At 47.8% G+C, this 24,217-nt stretch overlaps 1 protein-coding gene across 2 annotated transcripts in view; it reads left to right on the top strand.

Annotated features, from left to right (window-relative positions):
- Positions 1–17,190: 17,190 nt before the first annotated feature.
- Positions 17,191–24,217, top strand: part of SLC27A1 (solute carrier family 27 member 1) — a 256,989-nt gene continuing 249,962 nt past the window's right edge. Inside the window, exons 1-2 of one of the 2 annotated variants that reach the window (XM_069604011.1) lie at positions 17,191–17,208; positions 18,404–18,571. In XM_069604011.1, coding sequence (XP_069460112.1) covers positions 18,405–18,571 — 167 coding nt within the window. In that variant the 5' untranslated portion in view covers positions 17,191–17,208; position 18,404. Of the gene's footprint in view, positions 17,209–18,136; positions 18,254–18,403; positions 18,572–24,217 lie in introns of those variants that run through there. The other variant, XM_069604010.1, reaches the window with a different exon arrangement.

The following is a 24,217-nucleotide window of genomic DNA, read 5'->3' as shown; positions in this document are numbered from 1 at the left end:
TGCTGGGTGATCGGTCAACTGGTTCCTTCTTTGTAGCCCCCGTGAAGATTCCGTATGTGTCCTGGACCTGAAGAGCACCTGCAGGTTACATGCTAGCAAGGATGGCCACCTTCTTCAGGTACGAGCACCATCTGCTATGTGTGTCAGAAAGTTGGGGCCTACTACCCCTCAGCGCTTCTGAAATCATGGGCCTTGTCTGCTGCCCACCGTGAGTATCATGGCCCTCTGCTGCTGTCTGGGGCTCTGACCGCTGTGATCAGCGGTATGAGGCTGATACAAATCACTGCCGCGGCCTGGGATGCGAGCTCCGCCCACCTTCCACTTGCGTTACTGCTCACCGCTGTGGCCCGGGCCGATCCTCTGTCTTCCCTGGTGCCGGTAGAGCGGTCTCACCTGAAGAGCTTGTAGCAGTCGTTTCAATGGCAACACATTATCTGGGCACTGTAAGGAAGGCATTGTATCACAAGTATGACACTGACACAAAAGGCACAATTTGTAAAATCTTTATTCAATTTTCAGGGTATGGAAAAACTCCTACGTTGCCCTATAGCTAGGATGGGAGTAGTCTCTACCATCAAGTAATAAATAAAACAGTCCTAATTGCGTCTGTCAAATCAAAATGGCCTACACTAACAAAACCTAATGCCTACCCTATCTCTTATAGAAAAAGTGTGTAACAGAGAATATATATGCAAAGGAAAATAAGTGTTAGAATATAAAGAATAAAAGTGGCTGAGTCAGCTCTCCTCCCCGCGTTAGACAGCAGGAAGTAAGTCGGTCCACGTAGACTGGATGACACACTCTGGCTCAGGTTCTTACCACAAAGGCATTTAAAAAATGTGGATCAAGGGCTGCCTGGCCTTCCACCTTAAAGTCTCTCTTTCCAGCTTTCAACACACAGTTCAACAAAACCTTCACGCCGGTCTCCCTCAGTTGGTCTCTGACCTTTCAAAGTACGAAATTCAAGTGAGTCTCTGTCAGTCAGGTTCAGACCTTTCAATCACAGCACTTGCAGGGGTTCCCTTCCCCAAGCTTTATTCACATTCATTAGGGGTTCCCTTCTCCTAACGTATTTCATGTTCCAGGTCTCCCTGTGTCGGGTTCAGACCATTTCCTGATGTTGAAGATTTTCAAATGCATGTGGCTTTTACTATAGTTCTCCACAGGACTACTTTGACTTTCCCTTCAGCTCATGCTCTTGTGTTATTTGCCCCAGTGTCTCTTGGTCTGGGTAATTCGATGTCATAAGCACAAAAGTTCAACGTTCATCTTTTTACTCCCCCCATTATTCTCAGGGTTAATTTTGATCATTTAGCTTTTTATAGTTTATTCTTTTTATTGCATCATAACAAAAACATTTCACCTTTCACTGAGACTTTTGAGTGGGCTACTTCCTTTCGTTGGACCACTCCCCTACTCAGTATCGATGGTTTCACAGATATCGGTAAATTCAAAAGTTCACCACAGGTCTGCCTGCCTTTGTGTCTCATCTGCACAAGTAGGGCCTTTGATTGTGCAATATACTGTTGCAACTTCAATCTTTCCTTAACACACGCAGGTCTTACAGGTCACTTGCCAACTCACCGGCTGTGGGCATTTCTTTATTGTCTTTGCAGTTTTTAATTCACGAGTCAAGGTTAATACCACATGCTTGGACTCGCCTCCCCAACTTTGCCGTTCACCCAGGAGGGTCGCTGGCGTCCTTGAAACACAATGCAGTCTTCCTGTCTGGGATTTGGCCTTCTAAAGGTGTCTTCCACTGCCTTTTTGGTGGCAATAACCTCCTGCAGGGAACTCCTGGGATTCTGTACCTTTTCTCTCATCCCTCGGTTCACCGCTCTGCTCCAGTAGGTTTGCCTTCGACCCGGAAGTTCAGCTCTTGCTCGTGGTCCACCTTGCTCAGAGTGTGTCTCTATGTTCCGCCTTTTATCCGTGTGAGGAGAGCCAATTGGTATCAGATGTATGCACTCAAAGTTAAGTGCCTGACTTTGCCTGACCCAATTAGCGGGACATGTCCAATGAGATATGTGAAGCCTCTTTACTCTCAGTCGCCCTTTTCATCAGCCCAGTTTTTGTGAAAGGGGGGACAGTGGAGAATCCCATAAAATAGGATGGGTCATGTGTACGGGAAAGGGGGGGGGAAATACTGTGTCTCACCATCGGTCATCTCCCCTCCCCTCCCCGAAGAACCCTCACCCAGGTGATCCTCCCGCACTTGTCCACCCCCAGGGTCTGAATCCAAAGGTGATGGCCGTGCCCTGGCCACCTGAGAGAGCGATCCCTGTAGACTAGTAGATGAGACACCCTTTGGTTTCTCACAGCGCCAGCAGTCCCACTGAGTAGCTGGCTGCTGCCTCTGATGCATGAAGTCTGCGAGGGCCAGAGGATGGCAGATTGTGCCATGTTTCTGCATCTTTTCTGTGCCTGCAGTACCTGGGTATGGGCCCGAGTTATACTGTCCAGAGGAACAAGCAAAGGACACAAATTGGCATCTCGCGCTCCTACCCTGCCTACTGTTGGAGACTTGCGCTCCAACAGCCATTACTGTCTGTTCACTTTACTGTGGGTGTGTCCAAAGGAAGCGTGGGGGCTAGAGGAGGGGACCTGCATGTGTGGCACACACAGAGGATTGTTTGTATGGGTTGCCCGGCAATGCCTTGCAAATTAAATCACTGCCAAACAGGGCACCGTATTCAGACTGACTTCAGGTTTTACAATTTACACATAGCTCCCAGAAGATGGTTCATATTGGTAGCCTGGTATGGCTTTGAAAAGTCTCCCAGTACCAAACAGAGCACTGTATTCAGGCTGACCTCAAGTTTATAATTCACATGTTGCTCAGTTTCAAAGGATACAGTGTTGTACAGGATGCAATCATCTTTCTTTTATTTAAAAACCTTTATTCAACATTAAGTCATCAGGTTACATTAAATAAGATGAAAATACATTGAAATCACACAATCAGTTATCACTGTACAGAAGATCAGTAGAACAGATAAAAGATATAAAAACAAAACTGACATCACAGCCCAAAGGAATTATTAGAGAAGCAGGAGAGTTATACATGCAGCCTGTTGTCCAAGAATGACCAAGAATTACGCAGTGTTGGGCCATGACTTGATCCCTGTCTCCAGCAAGATGGGCCTCAGGTAGACAGACCTTAGCCGCTTGAATGGCTTACTAAAATAATACAAAATGTGAGATTGTCTCCTCGAGGGCACCACACAGGGGGCATCTGGCAGAACCAATGCCATTGCATTTGGCGGTAAAAGCACTGATAGGCAGTATACCTAATCTTTCCCTAAAATTTAGTAATCTTGCAGTGGCAGGCCTAATCTGGTCTAGATAGGGTTTGCAACCATATGTGTGTCTCTGGGCTAAATAGGCGGTCCCCAACCTTAACTTTGAGGCCTCGAGAATGAGCATATCCCTAGCTCTCTGTTTTATTAGGGGCTTAACTTTGTTCCAGCTCAGTTTACAGAGCCTGCCTGGCTCACTCCAAAACGCACATATATTCAAGCAGAGTAAAACCTTTTTTATGTGGGTGAGCCATTTCAATACACTTGCGCCTTCCAATGACATAATATGTACCAGTGCCGCCCCACACATTTCAAGTGCTGGTCTCATCCACACTCTGGCCCCGAAGGAAACAGGCCGGTAGACAATTGATTAGTTCAGAGGCAGTGTGGCACATTCCATATGCACCAACGGCGATGGAGCACTTGGCGGTAGTTGTAATTTTTTTTTAAAGTTATTTTCTCTTACTAGAGGGTCTTTACATTCTTGGACACCCATAGCTCTGAACCGTAGAGGGTGGCTGAGACCGCCTGCCTCTGATATAGCTCTAATGCCGGCGAAATTGCCCCACTCCCGTGATGACTAAAGAATGCCAAGATTCCTCCAATATATTTGTTCAGTGTGGCTGCCGCTCTGGCTAGCTGGTGGGCCCATCTGGGGCTTGCCTGAATTCTCACCCCCAAATAGTTAAAACTTTCAACCTGTTCTATTACTTGGTTGTCAATCGTGATTTGGAGGGTGACCCTCTTCCCACCTTTTGGTTTAATAACCATTGACGCAGCTCCCTAGACTTCCTTATAAAGATTGCTAGAGATTCCTTAAGGCCCTGCAGTGACGTGGCTATTACCACAGCGACATCCGCATAGAATAATGCTGGGAACTTAGTTGTAGCCAACTTCAGGCAGTCCTGGCCCCTCCTCACTAGCTCATCTATGATTCCTTGCATATTAAGATTGAGCAGGAGGGGGGCCAGGGCACAGCACTGCCTCACTCCCAGAACTACTCAAAGTATATAGTTTGCTCGCTGCCCAGGTTGTACTGTACACAGGACATAGTTTTGGAATATAAGGCTGATATGATACCTATCAGGTGGTATGATACTTTACGTTCGTGCAGGACCTTCCTTAGTTGTTCTCGGGGCACAGAGTCAAATGCTGTACAGTAGTCCACGAAAAGGACGTACAAGCGCCTTTTTAGTAAGACTGTATATTTTTGGATGATTACATATAAGATGAGAAATGGTCTATGGTACCCCGCCCTTTTTGGAAGCTGCTTGATGGACAGTTATTATCCGTTCATGGGCCACCCATGTCTGGGATATTTCAAGATTATTTTCCCAAACAGTTTCCCAGCCCCATCCAAGAGGGATATAGGTCTAAAATTGCCCAGGCTATCCCTGCCTCCCTTCTGGTATACCGGGTTGATGACTGCCCTACACGATGAAACTGGGATCCTGTCTGTGTATACCACTGCCCTAAAGACCTGGAGTACTATAGATGCCCAGGTACTAGGCTCGTCCTTGTAAAGATCCAATGGTATTAGGTCTGGGCTCGGGTGGTTTAAAGGGAGGTCGGCTGCATAAAGAATACAGTAATGTGACCGCCATCTATCTCTACCTATGCTATCTTGCTTTTGGGATTCCCCTTTAAGATCACAATTCCAGAACAAAACATTTTTTCTTGACTGCCAGGCGTTGCGCAGTCCCTCCGATTTCCCTTTTAGATATTTGGTCTTTCTATCGTAGAGTAGGTTTTTCTCAATGTACAGAGCTACTGTCGATGAATCCCCAATGGATCTCTAAGGCATTTTTCTATCTCTCCCTTTGCCTGTCTACAGGGGCCATCAAACCATTCCCCCCCAGTATCAGGTTTACTCTTATGTTTCCCTCCATTCCCGATACATATGGTAGCACATTTGTTTTTAACCTTTCAAATTCGTCCAAGACCCCGGTGGGGTTAGTTTCTGGGTTACAGATAACCTTAACATTGGCTAAAATTGATATGTATATACTTTGCTTCAACTCAGGGGTTAGATTCTTAGCCCATTTTCATCGGTCTTCGCACAAGGTCTTTGTCCCTGTTGGGACCCTTCATAGTGGCTTTCCTCCCAGAGTCTTCATTTTCCAATTTTAAATGCATGGCTGACGGGTGATGGTCACTTTCAGACCTATCGATTACACTGTACTCACTTGCCCGTGCCCAGGCTGATGCTGAATTTAATATGTAGTCAATTGGGGAAGAGCTGTTCACTCCAAAGAATGTTTTTTGGCTGGTTGGTCTGTAACAGACCTTTCAATACAAGCTCTAAGCTCAAGGTTGTACAAGATTGTCAAAGTGTTGGCTGCCAGGGGGTGCGACCTAGTTAGGCCAGGCACCACCAGGTCAGGGGTATCCCATGCTTCATCTTGATCCGCCCACAGACCTTCAAGCAACTTGATCAGCTCCAGTTGTAGATTGAAGTCACCCAGTGTCAATAGGAAGGAATCATTTTGGCCTGCCGCTTTATTGGCGGCTAGCACCTTGTGGATTGATTCAATACAGGATATTCCTGTTAAGCCTGAGGGTCTGTTGTATATGTCGATTAGGCAGAATGTCTCTGGAGGATTGAGTTTAATATACAGCACAAGAACAGTCATGGTCAGGGTATCTACCATCTTCACCTCCCAGCACATAGAAAAATCGATCCAGATTAGCAGTGCCCCCCATCGGCCTGCCTCTCGGCCCCGTCATGGCTGACTGGTAGTCGTATAACATGACTGGATCTATGGCCAACGTCTCCTGCAAGGCAATTATATTAAAACCACTGATGAAATCACACCACGTCGGATCAGCCAGTTGCCTGTTCAATCCAGCTATGTTCCAGGAGAGCAGCCTGAGGCCCTGGTTGCCTTCCGCTAAGCGCACACCTCGATCGTGTCTGTTAAATTCCTCTGGATTTGATTGGCTCAGGGTCGGGAGTGGTGGTAGCCAGCGGGCACTCGCTGACTGATCTCTCTTGGTCTTCCCCCAAAGGCAAGAAATGGCTCCGGACTGAAGCCGGGGTAGGTAACGCATGGCCCCATCCTCCGTTGCTTCTGCAGGCTTGCCATTGTGGCAGGGGGTGATGATGTGAAGGCCGTAGTTGGCAGACTGAAAGGACGAAGCCCATAGACAATAGGGTTCCTGTTAGACTGCCACTGGTGAGACTATTTCAATTAAAGCCCAGTTCTGGGCGCTATTCCACTTGGGTAGTTCAATTCGGGCTATGTCACTGCTGCTAACTGAAGATAACTGCTGAGTAGTCCCCCATATAGACAACAATGAGGAACAGTTCAAGAATGGGCTATCGGATCCTGTTAGGCGTTGAGTTTATGTGTGACTCATTGTGGTTTTTGTGTGCTCCAATAGGACGCACCTTATAGGGGGGTAGATTCTGGTTTTTGTCAGATAGATTTGTTGAATGGTCGTCTGTATAAAATGGCTGAGGCCTTGGCAAGAACATTGCGCTATGCACGTCCAGATTGCTCTCACATCCTCGATGTATAGTGCATCCATTTTGCCGGTTACTGAGGGGGTCTATGTTGAGATAGGGGGTCTGGGTTGTTCACAGGCTTTGGAGGATCACCTGCCTCACTGTTCCGTCCCCCTGGCCATTGTTACCAGGGGTGTTGCTAGGTCTGGAAAACACCCGGGGCTAAGCTAATGTCGGAACTGTTGAGACTGGGGGCTGGCTAGCATTTTGGCTGTAGCTCCTGAGATTCTATCCGGGGCTACAACCAAAAGACCAGGGGCTATAGCCCCCTCACCCCCCCTAGCAACACCTCTGATTGTTACAGACCTTTTATGGACGCTCAGGGTAGGGGTCTGCGTCTGTCTTCATGGCACCCCAGGCAATACCACCTCCTGTGGTGGGGTATTCGAATAGGTCGTCCTAATGGTGGATTCTGGACAGTGGACCTGTCGCAATGGTTGTTCGTAGGGAGTACCAGCACATATCAATTGTTCCACCCTTAGGTCCTCACTCGCATCTTACTCTGTAGCAGCCTCAATATGCAGGAAGTCGTTCAAAGGACAGCTTTTTGATTGATTTTCCATGTTGGAGTGGGGGCTGTGCTCTTGGGAGAACAGAGAGTGGGATCACCACTGGGGTCACACTGGGAAGAACATGTTCCCTCCCCCCGTTGATCCCCTGTTCCCCCCGTTGCCAGGTAGGGCCCAGGACTCGGGATTATTAAATTGACTGTTGAGTTGACTATTGATCATTGTGGCTTCTGCCACCTTTACAAGTGTATGTTTAATAGATTGCTGGTCCGCTGCCGTCTTTGAGCAGAGCACAAATAAGGACTTGATTTGATAAAAATGAAGGTCATTGAGTGGAATGTTAGAGCATCTGCTTCTGCTTGGGTATTAGCAATCATCTTTATGTAATTTCTGAGTAGTGGATGTCACTGCAGACTGGCAGTGTCTTGCTTGAACGAGTCGGTAGAACCGTATGTGAGATGCTTGGCATCAACTTGTGAATTTGAGAATACTCTTCAAGAACGACTACGAGAAAAATTCATGCTCTAGTGCAGCGGTGGTAAGGCGAGGGAAGCTCTCTGGTCAAAGAAGAATCTGTATTTAGAGGAAGTACTAAAAGTGGCGAAGGAAGTGGCACATACGCCCAAGTGTGTAAAGGAACTGGAAAAGAGAACCGAACCAGAAGATAAAAAAACCTGAGGAAGTGCAGGCTGCAGAGACATTAGCTTTGCAGGGGAAGAAAATGGAGAAGAAGAAACCGTGAACAAAAGAGAAACCAGCCAGGTTCAAGGAGAAGGAAGAGGAAGAAGGGAAAAGAAGTGCTTTCAATGTGACAGCATTAATCATTTTGCCAACAGTAACAAGTGTCTGGCTCTGAAGGTTCAATGTAACAAATACAACAGGAGAGGACATTTCACAAACTGCTACAGGAGTAAAGTGATATCCAATGACTGTGTAGATGAGTTTTGTGAAGAGTTGGAAGGATACACTTACGCAGTGCAGGACTTATCAGTCTATTGGAACAATAGATGGGGACGCTGATGCTGAGAAACCTACGGCGGTGATCAAAATAGAAGGGAAGGAAATTAACATTGTGATAGATTTGGGGGCCAAGACAACGCTCATGCCCAAATGGGTCTTCGAAAATCACATTGGTGGCAAGAGGATATTGAACAAAGTTGATCTAAAACCGATAGCCTATGGAGGAAGACAAATTTAATTAATAGGATGGTTTTGGACAGTAATGGGATTCAAGGACAAACATGTTGAAGGAAAGGTGTATGTGTTGAGCAAAGGGAGTTATTTCCATGTATTTAAAGTCGGTGAACAAGTGCATAGTCATGGATAGACATCTTACTCCAAATAGCACTAAGATGTTAGGAACAATTGAAGCCAGCATGTTAAGCACGTTGGATTTCAAATCGGCATACTACCACATAGAGTTGCATCCATTATCAAGGAACATCACTGCTATCATCACGCCACAAGGATTATTTCAGGGCAAGAGAATGCCATTTGGGTTGGTTACCGCTGTCGCTGTTTTTCAGCGAGTGATGGACCAATTGTTTCACAATGAAAAAGGTGTGCTATGCTTTGATGATGATGTTCTTGTGCAAGCCAAGTATTTACAGGAGCATGATGAAAGGTTGAACAGAGCGTTGATCATTTTAAGGATGGCTGGATTGACACTCAGCAAGGAGAAGATACAAACGTGCGATAAAGTACTTAGGGCATGAGATCTCAAAGCGTGGGATCAGACCAATTAATAGTATTGCAAGTTTTCCAAGCCCAAGAAGTAAGGAAAAGATTGTCTTGTTTCTTGGAATGGCAGAGTACTATGCTAAATTGGTTCCTAATCTCGCCAGCAAGACTCACAACATGAGGAAGCTCGTTAAAGAATTGTACCGTTCCAGTGGAATGGAGATTGTGAGTCAGAATTTCAAGAGGTCAATTTGCCATTGAACAAGGCACCCACCCTTGGCATTTTTGATTCCAGAAGAAAGGGTAGATTGACCACCAATGCGAGTAACCCCGGTTTGGGGGCTGTACTGTCGCAGAAAGGCAAAGGAGGAGAGCATACAATAGCATTTGCCTCCCGAGTGTTGAAAGATGCAGAAGTGAACTATTCGACTACAGAGAAAGAATAGTTGGCAGTAAAGTGGGCATTAGATAAGTTTAGACCTTTTTTGTGGGGTTCAAGTTTTATGGTTCGTTCTGATCACAAACCGTTCAGTGAGATACTGACCACCAAGGGGTTAGATAAAGTATCTTTCAGGATAGGGAAATGGATTACTGGATTGCAAGAATATACTTGGGATGTTGAATATGTAGCAGGTGTGCAGAGCAAGGTGGTTGCTTGTCTTTCGTGATTAACCAATGTGGTAGAAGAATCAGAAAGGGGTGAAGAATGTGATGTTTAGGTGTTGGAGATTATTCAGGATGTGGTGTAGGAGGAGGAATAGAATGAAGCCATGCGTTTAGACCAAGGCCTGATGGGGATAAAGGGAAAAGTGGAGAGTGGGTTAAGGTGTGAACAAATATGGAAAGTTATGGTAACAGAAGCTGTGAGGATGGGTGTTGGTTAATGGCATTTTGAAGAAGGAACAGTTTTGTGGGGAGACAAGGTATTTCCTCAGAAAGAGTGAAAAGCAAACATTTTGAAAGTGGCACCTGAAGGGCATCAAGGAATGTCTAAAACTAAATGTCTGATCCGTCAAGATTATTAGTGGCCATGGATGGATTTGCAAGTGGAGTGTTCAATCAGAAACTGTACTATACGCAAGAATTCAGTTAAAGATTGTGCCCGTAGGTTTGAACCCATGACATTGATGACCATTCCATTGTTACTGTGGGAACGTGTGGGCCTAGATATAGTGGGTCCAGTAAGAAGTCAAGGGATGTTGAGGTACTGTATTGTGCTCGTGGACATGCTTTTGAGATGGGTGGAGACGTCATGGGTGCAGAATATATGTGGCAGGGACATCATCTAATTTCTACAGATGGTTTTTAGGAGGGAAGAGTATCCCTCTATCTTGATGACGGACAATGGGGTGCAGCTGGTCTCTGAGGAAATTAACAGTTATCTTAAAGGGAATGGTATAGAGCATTGCACCAGTTCAATGCATCATACTGCGATGAATGGTACAGCGGAGCATTTCAACAGCGTTGTAAAGGACAGCATTCGTACTGCCTTCGCTGAAGGAGGTGATTGGGGGAAGGCTGTGGATGACCCTGTTGTGGCGCACAGGTTTATGCCGCAGACTACCACGGGTGTGCCTCCCTTTGAGATGCTCATGGAGAGAATCCCCAATAGTATGGTATGTCCTCTGTGGTTAAGCAGGGCTGGAATCAGTAAAGTTGATTTGGATACTTTCTGGGAGAAGATTAAAAGGATACAAGAAGGTAATAAGGTTCATTTTTATATGCGTAAGGCAGCCAAGGAAGTGGTTGTTGGAGCAGGGGATTGGGTGTGTGTGAAACCTCCACCAGGAAGGAAAATTTTGGGCACTGACTGGTCAGAATCCATCAATGTGGTGAAGAGATGGAAGAGTATGCAATGTGAACAGGGTGTGTAAGAAGTCAGGGATGCGAAATGGGTGTTGTAGCACTGACAGTAAGATGGGTAATGGAGGAAGAGTGTGAGAGGAGGCGATAGGAAGTAGGAGACCAAAGAGGGAATGTCGCACACTGGGTTATCTGAAGGAGTATATGAGTAAAATTGTTTTCTACAGCTCTATAGTGATAGCAAATCTTGTACATAGTTAGGACTAGTTATTTGCATGCTTGTTGTGCATAGTTAGGGCATGAATGATAGTAGTGCTCTCATGCTCCAGAAGTGGAGTGTGGAGGTTAGACTGATAGAAATGTAGAAGGTCAGTTAGGGAAAGTTTGATTAGATGCCGGTGGGGTTTGACTGAGGAACTGTATTAATAAAGAAGATTTGCTCACCTGAAGAGCTCGTAGCAGTCATTACACACTGATATACAAGTGTTTACAATTGGGTTAATTGAAAGTCCAGATAACTGTGTTTGTCCCATCTATACATATATGAATTACTGATGTTTCAATTTTCCACGAATGTCACATCTATTAAAGGCACGTACTTAGAACAGTTTTGCCCAAGATCAGAAGGCACGCCATTTCTATCCCATCACTTTTAATTACCCATTAAACGGTAACTCAGAAGTACAATGTAGTACACACTTCCGCTGAGTGATGCAAATAAGATAAAGTTCTGGTCTTTCAAACTAATCACGAATCACAACTAATTGTCAACTCTATTGTGTCAAATATACTTATCTATGCTATTACAATAAATAAAAGGGAAATGTGGTTTTCTCCAATGCTAATGGAATTGTCCTCAATGTCGTGGGTTTACAGTGCCTTTTGTCCTTTTACTGAGGTAGGACGTAGCTATGTAAATTATGCAAATATTGGAGTGCAGGTCATGGGAGTGTGAACAACACATAAATGATCCATACCTGCCTAACCTCCGGGTTTTCCCCGGAAACTGCAGGTTTTTAGCCTTTTCTACGCATCCCCGGGGAAGACCCTGCAGTCTCCGGGTTTTCAGGTCCCGTCCAATACTCCAGCCGATTGGCTACCGGCTGGAGGTGTGGGCGGGACCCGGCGGGACCAAGAAGAATGCAGAGTGGAGCAAAATAAACACGGTAATACTGCTGGATTGAAAACAGTATTACGGTGTTTATTTTGCTTAAGCTTTCATTGCCTTAAGGCAAACTGGGCAAAAAGAATGAAAGCTTAAGCAAAACAAATGCAGTAATACTGCATTTTTAATCCACCGGATTAAAAGCATTAATGACACCGGATTAAAAGCAGTATTTAGCATTTCTTATTTTTTCAGCTTTTTCATTCATTTTTGGCCAGTTTCCCAGGGCTCAAGTCGAGGGTACACTTCCACCCCCACCCTGTAGAGCTGGAATGGCTCCACACAATAAGGACGCGGCGCTGGAGCTTGTGGAAACACAACTTCTTTAATTGGAAACTTAGCACATACTGAATCCCTTTTTCTCCTCCCCACTCCCACGTCATCCCTCACATGGTCTCGGACCCTGTCTTAAAGGGACAGAGCCCACTAACATCACCCCCGGACAAATGTCCCAACATCCACCTAGCATTCTTCTACTAGGCGAAGTAGTTTCCGGATAGTCCTCTGGGGACGGACGCTGCTTTTCGGCACCGGAGGGCAAATCGGGTCCCTCCACCGGGCCCATGTTATGATAAGTGGAATCTCCCAGAGGAATCCACGTGGCGTCTCTGGACACTCGAGGGTCGAGATCTGGATCAGGCGGTGGAGGTCTATCATTTTCTCTCTTGACAAAAGGTTTAAACAGGCAACTGTTTCGTGTCACTTCTCGGTCATCGTTCGCAGCAGTTATCATGGTTTCCTTAATTGCCGTGATGTTCAAAGGCTTCGGGGCGAACCGGGCATCCGTTTTCTTCGAGATAGCTTGTTACAACACCACTTCATCCCCTACATGGAACTCCCTGGACTTAGCCCCTCTTCTCACATCTGTCTCCAGCAGGGCTTTTTCTTTCTGCTCTGTGTCCCTTCGTATAATCTGCGGGTCAGCGTCCTGCTTCAACAGCGGAGTCTCACGATGCGAGTGCGGACTCCATATCGCACCATGAGTTCAGCCGGGGTTCTATTGCTTGATGGTCGGTGATCAGTGTGAGCCTCTTCCCTATAACAAAATTGTGGAAGTGCTTGCACGCCCAGACAACCGCCAAGCTTTCCTTTTCAGCTTGGGAGTAGGCAGTCTCAGGGGGGCCAGTGCCCTGCTGGCATAAGCAATGATGTTCCATTCGTCTGGGCGACTTTAGCTCCGAGCCCCACTGGACTTGCGTCCACAACATTTTCAGTATGCCAGTCAGGGTCAAAATAAGCCAGCCGACAGGCTTCTGCCAGGGCAGCCTTGATGGTGATAAATGCCTCTTGGCATTCGGCCGACCAGATGAACACAGTGTCCTTCTGCAGACGACGTTGCAATAGCTCGGTGATGGACGCATAGTGTGTGTTGTATCGAGCACAGTATCCTGCCATTCCTAGAAATGACCGGACGTCGGCCACTTGCGTTGGTTTGCAGCGGTTGGAGATGGTGTTGACTTTATCCGGGTCTGGCGTCATTCCATCTGCGGAAAAGATATGGCCAAAGAATTTAAGTTTGGTCTTGCTGAACCGGCACTTGTCTATGTTCAGCATTAGGCCTGATCCTTGGACAGCCTTGCACGTTGCAATCAAAACGACGTCATGCTTCTTGCGAGTCTTCCCAAAGACAAGAATGTCCTCACTATAGTTCAGGGCCCCTCGTACCGGCCAGATGACCTGTCTGAATGCCTCCTGAAAAATGTCAGCGGCCGATGACATGCCGAAGGTAAGGCGTTTATACCGAAAAAGGCCATCATGGGTTGCAAATGTCATGATGGCCCTCGATTTAGGGCGTTGTCCATCTGGTGGTAATCTTGGTTAAGTTCTAGCTTGGAGAATAATACTGACTTGTTCAGTTGGACGATCATGTGCTCAATGCGAGGTCCTGGGTGGCACTCTCTCTGGATGGCGGTGTTGGCCATCCGCATGTCTACACAGAGTCTGAGGCATCCCCTTCCTTAGGCACAATCACTAGGTGCGAGACCCACAGGATCGGCCCTGTTGCTGGTTCAATAATGTCATCATTGAGCAGCTAGTTCAGCTCGTTGGAGACTGCTGCCTGCAAGTGGAACCAGAAGGTGGTGTTGATGTGCAGTCTGATGTTGGGTCCTTTCATCTTCCCAAGCCCGTTGCAGAGGATCGGGATCATTGCCAAGATCGTGTCTTTCGTAATCGGACCTCTGGCTGCGTGTTTGTTTGTCATCTAGCGGATGTGTCCATCAGTGTCACTCGGGGTGCGGTCGACTGTATGATGTCTCCTTCCTGGACATGTAAATCAATGAGTACCAGGCAGGACGCTGTGTGGAAGCTCAGCAGGTATCGCCCTTTGGTAGGCCTCCAGATCATGTGGATGACATTGGTGTTGGACAATCCTTTATGAATTAGTTGGCGCCTGAAGTGCCCAATGGAGTGGAGGGGAAGGTCTGCACCCCTCTGGAAGATCCTGGATTTTGTATTGGTCAGTGTTGGTCGGTCGGGGACTTGTAGGAATTATTTTTTTCCCATAATGTTCACAGAAGCTCCAGAGTCGACCAGGAAATAGAATTGTCTGACTCTGATATTAACAGGTATCCTTGGTGCCTCCCTCGCCTCTCTATCATCCAGAATGAGGTTCACGTATTCATCCTGGCGGTACTGGTCGTATGTGTCGCATTCATAGGGAGGTCTGTGTACCACTGGCAGATTCTGGGTGAAGCGCGGCTGAGGTGGTCCATCGTAGTCATCGTCGAGGTGCGGGCCTTGTTCGTATGCTTCTGCATCTTGTAGGTATTCTTCTGGGTAGAGATCTTCTACCACCCTTACGTATTGTCTCAGCCCCTGTTGGTAGGGGCACACACATCTGGAAGGACGGGACTGGCGTGGTCCGATTGTACCATCTAAACTGCGGTTGAGGTGGCATCTGCGGAGTGGGAAATGGTCTGCCTTCTCGGCAGACTGACTGAAAGTGTCCCTCTTTGCCACAGTTGCCCCACCTCTGGGAGATGGCAGGGCACGTCTCGAGTGAGGGAATGCCATCCCGCAGTGGTAGCACTGTCTTTGTGTCTTCGGGCCCATCTGTTACCCTCCTGGGCATTGGCTGGTTTGAAGCACCACTGCAATGATGTTCAGACTAATCTGGTTTGACGCTGCCGCCCCCTGACATCGAGGCCATCTGTGCGTCCACCATTTCGAAGAGCCTGGCCATCTCGCTGACTTCATTGATGGAGAGTGGCTTCTTCAGCAGTTGTTTCTTCAGAATTTGGGAGCCACATCCTTCTATTACCCTCATTCGTATTGCCTCATCCAGTGAAAAGGTGTGAAATTGGTAATGTGCGCCTTTGACCCTTAAGCGAGTGATGAATTTTTTCAACTGTTTCTTCTCCCCACTGGGTACACTGAACATATAACGTTCATAGTCGCGATTAGTCTCGATCACAAGTGATTAGGCTTGATCACAAGTTTCTTGTTGAGGGCAGTGATCAGTGCCGCAAAGTCTGGCTGTTCCTCCGGGGGAATCGTCTTGATGAGCGTCTTGACTTCGCTGCCAGCGATGTTAAGAAATATGTTCTGTAGATTTGGCGAGTTTTCTTCGCCCACTGCCTTGATGAAGTTGTTGAAGTCATCCAACCATTCTACCCACCGTGGGCCTTTATCTGCGAGGTCATGGAGTATGGCGGTGGCATTCGCCACGCAGTGACTGTGAACCTTGCGGGGAGGTCTGGCATGGCAGGATGTTGCAGGCGTTGGTGCAGCCTGTACACTCATTGTGGCAAGCGCGGCGGTGGAGGTATTTGCATAACTTGGGCAATGGCTGGCTGGCTGGAGCAGGGTAGTCGCTGTCGATGTAGGGTTGATTCACATTTTCATGGGCCTAGCTCTGGCCTGCATACAGCCCCTTGTCCCCTAGCGTGGGCTGGTTGGGCTTGTTTTCCCCAGCCAGTCATGCTCTGCACGTGGCAGACCCGTGGCCTCACCCAAGGCCACACCTGTGGCCTTGGGTGAGGTGTGCTGACATGCTGCAAACTGTCTTTGGTCCTGGTGGAGGCTGGTCTGTGGGGGGGTTGCCACTTGCTGTGAGCCGTTCACCACCAAGTTCGTTTTATGTAATTGTTGGTGGCCCACGTGGCCCATGGGGAAGATCTGGGCGTACTATCAGAGTCTTAGGCAGCTTGCGGTATTTTAGGAGGCAAAGGAGGCTCCATGTATTTTCACTGGGGGGTGAAGGCACCCACCTGCTGGGAGCATGTGTTGCTGTGCTCCTGCACGTGGAGCGACACAGTAGCAGGCTGCAAGTAGATTGCCGTGCGGCTCGGGGTCGCTGTCAGCCATGTAAGGCACCCCGCGTGGAATGTTCAGGACGCTCCCTCCTCAGGAAGGCGAGGCCGGGAGCTGCGACACGCCAGGATCACCATCAGCAAATTGAAAGTGTATCGGAATCGCACCGCCGGAGGATGCTGGGATCAGCGAACAGCCTGGTGGGATCACTGCTGAGGAGGAGGAGACACTACGGGCCGCAGGAGAACTGCTTCGTTGCCAGTTGTTGAGGTGGAATGGCTCCACACAATAAGGACGCAATGCTGGAGCTTGTGGAAACATAACTTCTTTATTTGGAAACTTAGCACGTACTGAATCCCTTTTTCCACTGTAAAGTGCATACTTCAAACATGTTTCTAATGAAAGCAACAACAACCGAGTTTGCCTTTTTGGACTGTTTGGTCAGAGCTGTGTGCAAAGGGATGAAGTCTTGTGTGGCTGTGGGCGAGGCATAAATCTCAGAGTTTTTGATTTTCAAATCCAGGCAGGTATGAAGTGATCCTTGAGCGCACTGTGAAATGTTGGCATCTATGGTATGTGACTGCTCCAAACTAACCGGCTGCCGTTTTGGGAATCAGCTTTCTGTCCCAATCACGCAATTAAAATAAAGTGTAGTAAATGTGTCTCATGGGTGGTTTATCAAAAAAGACAGGGAACGTTGTGCCTTCCAGCCCCCTCACACTTCGACCCCTACATGTAGTACGATTCTGGCAGTGCCTGACAAAACCCAAAACTTTTGACTTTGGCAATGCTTGTTTTCCTCGCGACTTGGCATGCTTTTTCCAGGGTATCTTCTTGTTATCGCCGCCATGTGTTGTGTAGTCTCAAATGACGGTAGCCTTGGTCCTTCTTCAGTGTCTATGCTCTAACCCTGTTAGAGCTGATCCGTGTATACAATGTGTGAACACTAAAGACAGACTCGACCCGAGGTTACAGGCAGGACCCCTGGTGGTAAGAGGATATGGAAGGGCATGTGCGTGAGCCGCCCCTGCCCTTCCTAATCCCCCTTCCCTGTGCTCTCTCTCCTCTGGCACGCCGCTGACTGCTAACATATACCCGCCCCTTTGCACTTCCCATCTCCTCCCATTAAACCGCCTCTCTCTCTTTCCCCACCCATGCTCCTCTCTCGCCCGCCCACTTTTGCTTATTATGGATGTATGCTCGGCCCCCATTGCCCCGCCTTACCCTCTTTGCTCCTCCTGCACGCCTAGCTGGCCTTAACTGTTGTCAACCACCGCCCCCCAACCCCCCACTCAACCCTGTCCTTTGCCACTGTTTTTCTCCCTTCAGTTTGGCTCCCTTCCCCTCGGCCTTTTGTTTACTAGCCCTCCCCCGTTCTTGTCATCCTCTTTCGCCTCTCGTGAGTGACTCCTCCCCCTTGCTTTCCTGTCACAATTCCCCCCGCCCTCTATCTTCGACACTCCTTTTCCCACGCCCACTGCCCGACCACCCAACTCCCCCCTGTGATCGCCCCCCTTTAGTTCAGCTCAACTTGGATTCTCAATTTTGCTACACTTGTGATTTTGGGGGCGGCGATTGGTCGTCTCCTCTGCTATCCTTTCTCTTTCTTTCCCCCTTTTTTGGTCCCAGTGTGACCCTATTTTCGACACCCACTCATCGCATTTCCTCATCCCTTTCATTTCACCTGTTTTCCTTTTCCAATATTCTCTTCACCTGTTCCGTTTTATTCACTTACACCCTCTCCAGCCCTCTCTTCCCTAGCTGCCCCTTTCCTCTCTCCTTGCCCTTTTCTCTCTGTTCCTCCTCCCCTGCTCTCCTACTCGCTCACTGCCCCTCCTTAATTTGCCTTCCCCTCCATTCAGTGCCACTCTTTTCACTTTTCGCTCAGTGCCTCCTCTTCCCCCTTTGCCCCTCCCATTCCATCTTTAACTTGTTTTTATTCCCCTCCTTTCTCTGCTGTGGGTGCTGGCTCAGTCTCACGGGTGCTGGAAGTCCTCACACTCTGCCAGTCAAATCACGAGGGCCCACATTCCAGGTCTGCCTTAGGGGCTTCCTTGGCAACAGTTCCCCCTGCCTCTCGGTGTTTTTCCCTTGCCTGACTAATCCAATTACCCCCTTGAAGCTCTACTGTTACGGCGAATTCTAGCACTGATACCTTGCCACCTCTCTACTTACCCACTCACAGGATGCTGGCGATGGGTGCCTGCACGGCCTCCCTGGGTTCCCTGGGGCTTATGCGCCTTATGGGACTACCCTGGTCCTGGAGCCTAGCTGCCACCTTGGGTATCTACATCAGCAGCGGGGGCTGGCGTGTACTACGCATCATCTTCAAGACAGCAGCCCGGGACACATTGTGAGTATTCTCTTGTCAATGATTCTTCCATGAGTTGTGACTTATAATAAGAAACTTTGATACATACGCTATCAGACTTTCTTGGCATCTAGTGTGTACATGTGATCTGTTAGCTAATGTGTTGACTGTCTAACCTGGAGCTGTCTCTTCGAATATCAGCTTCCCTGTTTGAACTCATTGTGCCATCCTAGGCAGTTCCTGGTCAACACCTTTTATAACCGGATCAAAAGCTACACTAAAAACTACTCATTGGTTTTGGTGGCGTGTATTGGGCAGTGAGGGAATTCCATGTATTAGTTCATGTATTAGTGTGCCCGCTGCATAACCATTTGAACCTAGAACTTCATGCACAGTGTTTAATATTGTTTATATATTCCTGGTGCACAGTAGCATGTATCCAGTAAATAAGTAAATTGTTTACGAGGCACAGTACTGCCATAGTGGTCGCTAAGTGCAGAGGTGTGTCCAAGTATGTGCTGTCCAGGCCAGAGTTTGTGGTAGAAAAAAAAGGGGTTAGAGTGGTGTTGGTCATGAATAGCATAAACAGAAGCAGGTGAAATGGGCAGTGTATGAAGATGGTGGGGTCGGTGCTATATATATGCTTGGGAGCACAGTCGGGAAAGGATAATGTGACAGGTGCGGTGGATAACTGTGTAGAATGCCCTAGGAAGACCGTTCTACTTCGTTAATGAGTACTGTTTTGGGTGTGTGCTGTTCCATGATGGGCCCAGGATGCGTTTAAGCATTTATTTGAAGACTAGAATAGAAGTAGCCAAATGGAAAGCGGAATGAAATCCCTTGCTCATTGTTTGCCCACCGTTTTAATTTTTTGTCCCCAACACCAACACTCTCTTTTTCACACCCAAACACATTATTTGCAGACAGACTATTTCAATCGCACACATCAATTTAAAACCCTGCCTTATAGATATCGAACAACAGAACTCTACAATCAAATTACATATCACTGGTCCAGCCAATGCCCAGTAGCACCTCGGGCAGATATCTGGATACAAATGCTTCTATGCCCATGGCACAAACCACATAGAAACGGACAAAGTGGACACAGTGCCAGAGTACTTCTGAACTGCACACATCATCACAGTAGCAAAGCTATCTTGCATTTCGCCTCTCTTCCCACTAATATTATATAAGCACTCATATTCAGATTTGCCAGAGCAGGTTCTGGTCCCCAAACCAGAGATTGACCTGGGGACTCTGTAAATAGCAAAGGTGCACGTTATAAATCCTAGTAACATAACATACACCCAGATGCAGGGTCATGGGGCTGTCAAGACCAATGCTTGCCAAAGCAGCTGTGTCATGCGATTACAGTGTGCTGAGGAGAATGCAGGGCAAAGCCATAGGGTAGTGAAGAACTATGTGATGATGATTGCATAGCAAGATCATCTAATCTAGAGGAGTCTCAGAAGTGAACCAACACAATTCTACTCTCTAGGTGGTTGTGTCTTGCCCGTGCCTCACCTTAACTTGGATGTGACTCGAGACGTTGACCTGTGTGAGAGATTATTGTCAAAAACTGGACTGCCTTAGCTGCAGAGAGCGCCCATTTCCAGTGCCCGGTGGAGATAGCTTCCATCACAAATCATGCATACAGAATCGTTTACCTCTTCGCACTGCAGTAAGGTTAGGCATAGAAAGGGCATCACTGAGGGTGCAACCCAACAAAGCACCAGTAGGCTAGAAGGACTGCACTTCAGGGACCCTCGGCCACAAACAGCGCTTTCTATACTAGAGTGTGCATTGAGTCACTGTGTTAAAGTTTGAACTTAGAAAGTGTGCCTAATAACGTCACAGTGTTAAAGTTGAACTTAGAAGGTATTCCCAACATCATTGAATGTGTCCTAATAGCGTCACTGTGTTTAAAGTTGAATTTAGAAGTATGCCTAATAGTGTTTACTGTGTTAGGGTTTGAATTTAGAAGGTATTACCAACATCATTGAGTGTACCCTAATAGCGTCACAGTGTTAGAGTAGAACTTTGAAGATATTCCCAACATCATTGAGTATGCCCCAATAGCGTCACTGTGTTAAAGTTGAATCTAGAAAGTATGCCTAATAGCGTCACGGTGTTAAAGTTGAACTTAGAAGGTATTCCAACATCATTGAGTGTGCATTGAGACTGTCACGCACGGCGGCCGTTGGCAGCTGTAGAGACGCTGGCGTTTGAGCGGCCATTGAAATGAGCAGTCACTCCGCCCGCGTCTGACAGCAGCAGTCTAGCATTTCTGCCTCCCGGCCAGCGGCTGTCCTTTTACCTGCGCCAACCCGGAAGCCCGCGCATTGCAACCTATTCGCGTTAGGCTTCCGGGTTGGTACGCTGCTGTTCTTTACTCCGCGGCTGCAGCCGCTCGTTTCCTTTCCCTCTCATTTGCCTCCCTGGCTATCATTCTTGTTCTCTGCCCGCCTCTCCCCGTTGGAGCGCCTCTCCCCGCTCCACTTGCCTTGGCTCACTCTCTGTGCTTCCCCTGTCTCTTCTCCCCTCTGCTCATTCACTTTATGCCCTATCTCAGTTGTGTAGTTTTCGCTTGGAGCAGCTCCCCCCGACTCTACTCTTTGTGGGGATCCCGAACACTTGGATCCTTCTACCTCACACAGTCCTGCCTAGGAACATGTCGTCCTCATACAGCGAGGAAGGGTTTTTTTGTGCCTTGTGGCTTTTTCCCCTAAACCGGTCTGCCCCGGTTCGGGGGCCCCCTTGGCCCCGGGTCTGAGGGGCAAGGTGGCTTCCACCCGAGGCAAACCTCATCTACACTCAAGAGAAGAGGTACTCTGAAAGAAGAGATTTGGAATCAAACCGGACGAAGAGACCGCAGGTGAGCAGGAGGGTGTGAAGGGTAATCTGGAGATTGGGGCGAAGTTGGCTGATTCGAGGAGTGACCGTGACAGTTTGCAACGCCAAAAGGGAAACATGGCCACCCCCGAATAGATACAAGAACTTGTGGCCGCAGTCCAAGCCAAGAACGTGGAATTGCAGAACGTGAAGGCTGACAACGCTGTCTTGAGACAGATGGTCTCTGCTCGTGAACCTAGGGATTCCGACTTACCTCCCATGGCCTTATCCTCGGGCAAGTTTGACGGAACTCCGAAGCGTCTCAAGGAATTCCTGGAAGCCTGCTCCATTTATTTTGCCTTTCGACCGCAGTTGTTTTCTAACGATCACACCAAGGTGGGGTTCATGGTATCCAACATGACAGGGAATGCATTAGCTTGGGCCCCCCACCGGTTACAAACAGCAATCCGGTGATCATAGATTATGGAGGCTTTTTGGCCCTACTTCGCCAAACTTTTGAACAACCCGAGATTATACATGTGGCTGCTGAAGAGCTGTTGGATATGCAGCAGGGTTCCAGTGATCTGCTGACATATATCTCCACCTTTAAACGATTGGCCTCCGAAGCAGGATGGCCAGAACAGGCCCAGTATACGATTTTTCGCTGAGGGTTGAAAGAGGAGATAAAGGATGAACTGGCAAGGATAGCCCGCCCTACGACCCTGTCCGACTTGTTCTCCATTTTCACTCAGATTGACTACCGCCTTAGCGAACGCAAGGTGGAAAAGAAGAGACATAAGGCCCCTGTCGCCCTTCCACCAAGTACCCACTCGTTGTCCTCTCTGCCTCACTCCAGTAACAAGGAATAACCTATGCAAGTTGGGTCCGCAAGAGCCCCCTTGACACCTGAAGAAAGAAGACGTCGGAGGGATGCTGGGCTCTGTATGTATTGTGGATCAGACTCTCACCTACTTCGTAACTGTCCAGAAGTTCCGCCTAGGCGGGCGGGAAACTAACAACCTCGGAACTAAAGGGGACGAGTAATCGAGGTCAGATCGCTAGTCCCTATGTTACTGTGACTGTAGCATCACACCCCACCACCTTGGACTCACGCCTTATGGCGGTTCCAATCCAACTGTAAACTCAGACAGAAGTACCTACCACCATGGTTCTGCTGGATTGTGGCGCAGCCGGGATATTTATGGATACCATGTGGGCACACAAACAGGGTCTCCCTCTGTTGAAAAGAGAAGAAGTTCAGAAGGTAGAAGGAGTTGACGGTTCCCCGCTTTCGTCGGGTCCTATCACCCATTCCACTGTATCCATGAAGGTCCACATTCTCCAGCATTCTGAACAGAAGCAATTTGATTTAATTCGAGCAGCCCATTTTCCGGTAATCCTTGGAATTCCCTGGCTGAGGAGGCATAATCGACTCATCGATTGGGCACAGAACACCTTGGTGTTTACCTCCTCATACTGTAAACAAAATTGTTTATTTCATCCTTCGGAAGATTTGGTACAAGTCCTCAATCCACAACAAGAAAGGGTAAATGAAATTTGTAGGGTTACCCCAGAATTGGCCGAATTCAAGGAAGTCTTCAAAGACGATCCTGTTTTAGCTCTACCTCCACATACGCCTGAAGACTGTGCCATCGAGCTGGTGCCAGATGCTCTAGTTCCGTTTAGTTGCATGTTTTCCTTGTCTCTGCTGGAAAAGAGGACCCTTCGCAATTATTTGGACTCCCATCTGACTAACGGTCTCATTCAACCCTCCAGATCCCTGGCTGGAGCCTCTCTATTCTTCATACCCAAGAGGTATTCCTCTGAGTTAAGGCCCTGCATAGACTATCGGAGTCTGAATAAGGTCACGGTTCGTGACCGCTACCCAATGCCTTTGATAGCGGACATATTGGAAGCAGTCCAGGGTTCAACCATATTCTCTAAACTAGACCTCCGGAGTGCCTACCACCTCCTCCAAATTAGAGATGGGGATGAATGGAAGACTGTTTTTCGGACTCTGTTTGGCCTTTTCGAGTATCAGGTGATGCGATTTGGCTTGGTCAACGCTCCTGCCATATTCCAGCGTTTTATGGATCGCCTGTTTTCCGACCTGCTATACCTCAGTGTCATAGTATACCTAGATGACATCTTGGTTTTTTTCGAAGTCCACCTCCGAACATACACTTCATCTTCAGACAGTTCTCCATCATCTACAGTCACAACACCTATTGGTTAAACCAGAAAAGTGCCTCTTTAATATGTCTTCCGTACCATATTTAGGATATATCCTATCCCAGGAAGGCATCACCATGGACCTGAGGAAAGTATCTGCCATCTTGGACTGGCCCACACCAGCCTCTTTGAAGGATGTTCAACGGTTCCTGGGTCTAGCCAACTTCTACAGGAAATTCATCGGACATTTTTCTCAGATTGTGTTGCCCATTACCGCACTATTGAAGAAAGACGCCAAACCTTTTCACTGGTCGGAACCGGCCAATCAAGCCTTTATTGAACTGAAAAGGAGATTCTGCTCTGCTCCTATCCTATCTCAACCGGATCAAGACCAGCCCTTTATAGTTGAGGCTGACGCCTCTGCTAGCGCTTTAGGTGCTGTATTCCTTCAACTCAAGGATGGCCAGGAACATCCTGTAGCATACCTTTCTAAGACTCTTTCTACAAGTCAACGGAACTACTCAGTAATTGAAAAAGAACTTTTGACTCTCAAGGTGGCTTGTGAAGAGTGGAGACACCTGTTACAAGGTGGAGCCCATCCATTTACATTACGTACCGACAACAAGAATCTGAAGATTCTCAGAAACATGGAGTGCGTCAACTCAAGACAGGCTCGCTGGG

Source organism: Ambystoma mexicanum, chromosome 3q (genome assembly GCF_040938575.1).
Source record: "Ambystoma mexicanum isolate Mex_15411 chromosome 3q, UKY_AmexF1_1, whole genome shotgun sequence".
Classification (NCBI taxonomy): domain Eukaryota; kingdom Metazoa; phylum Chordata; class Amphibia; order Caudata; family Ambystomatidae; genus Ambystoma; species Ambystoma mexicanum.
This window is presented reverse-complemented; position numbering and strand designations above follow the sequence as displayed.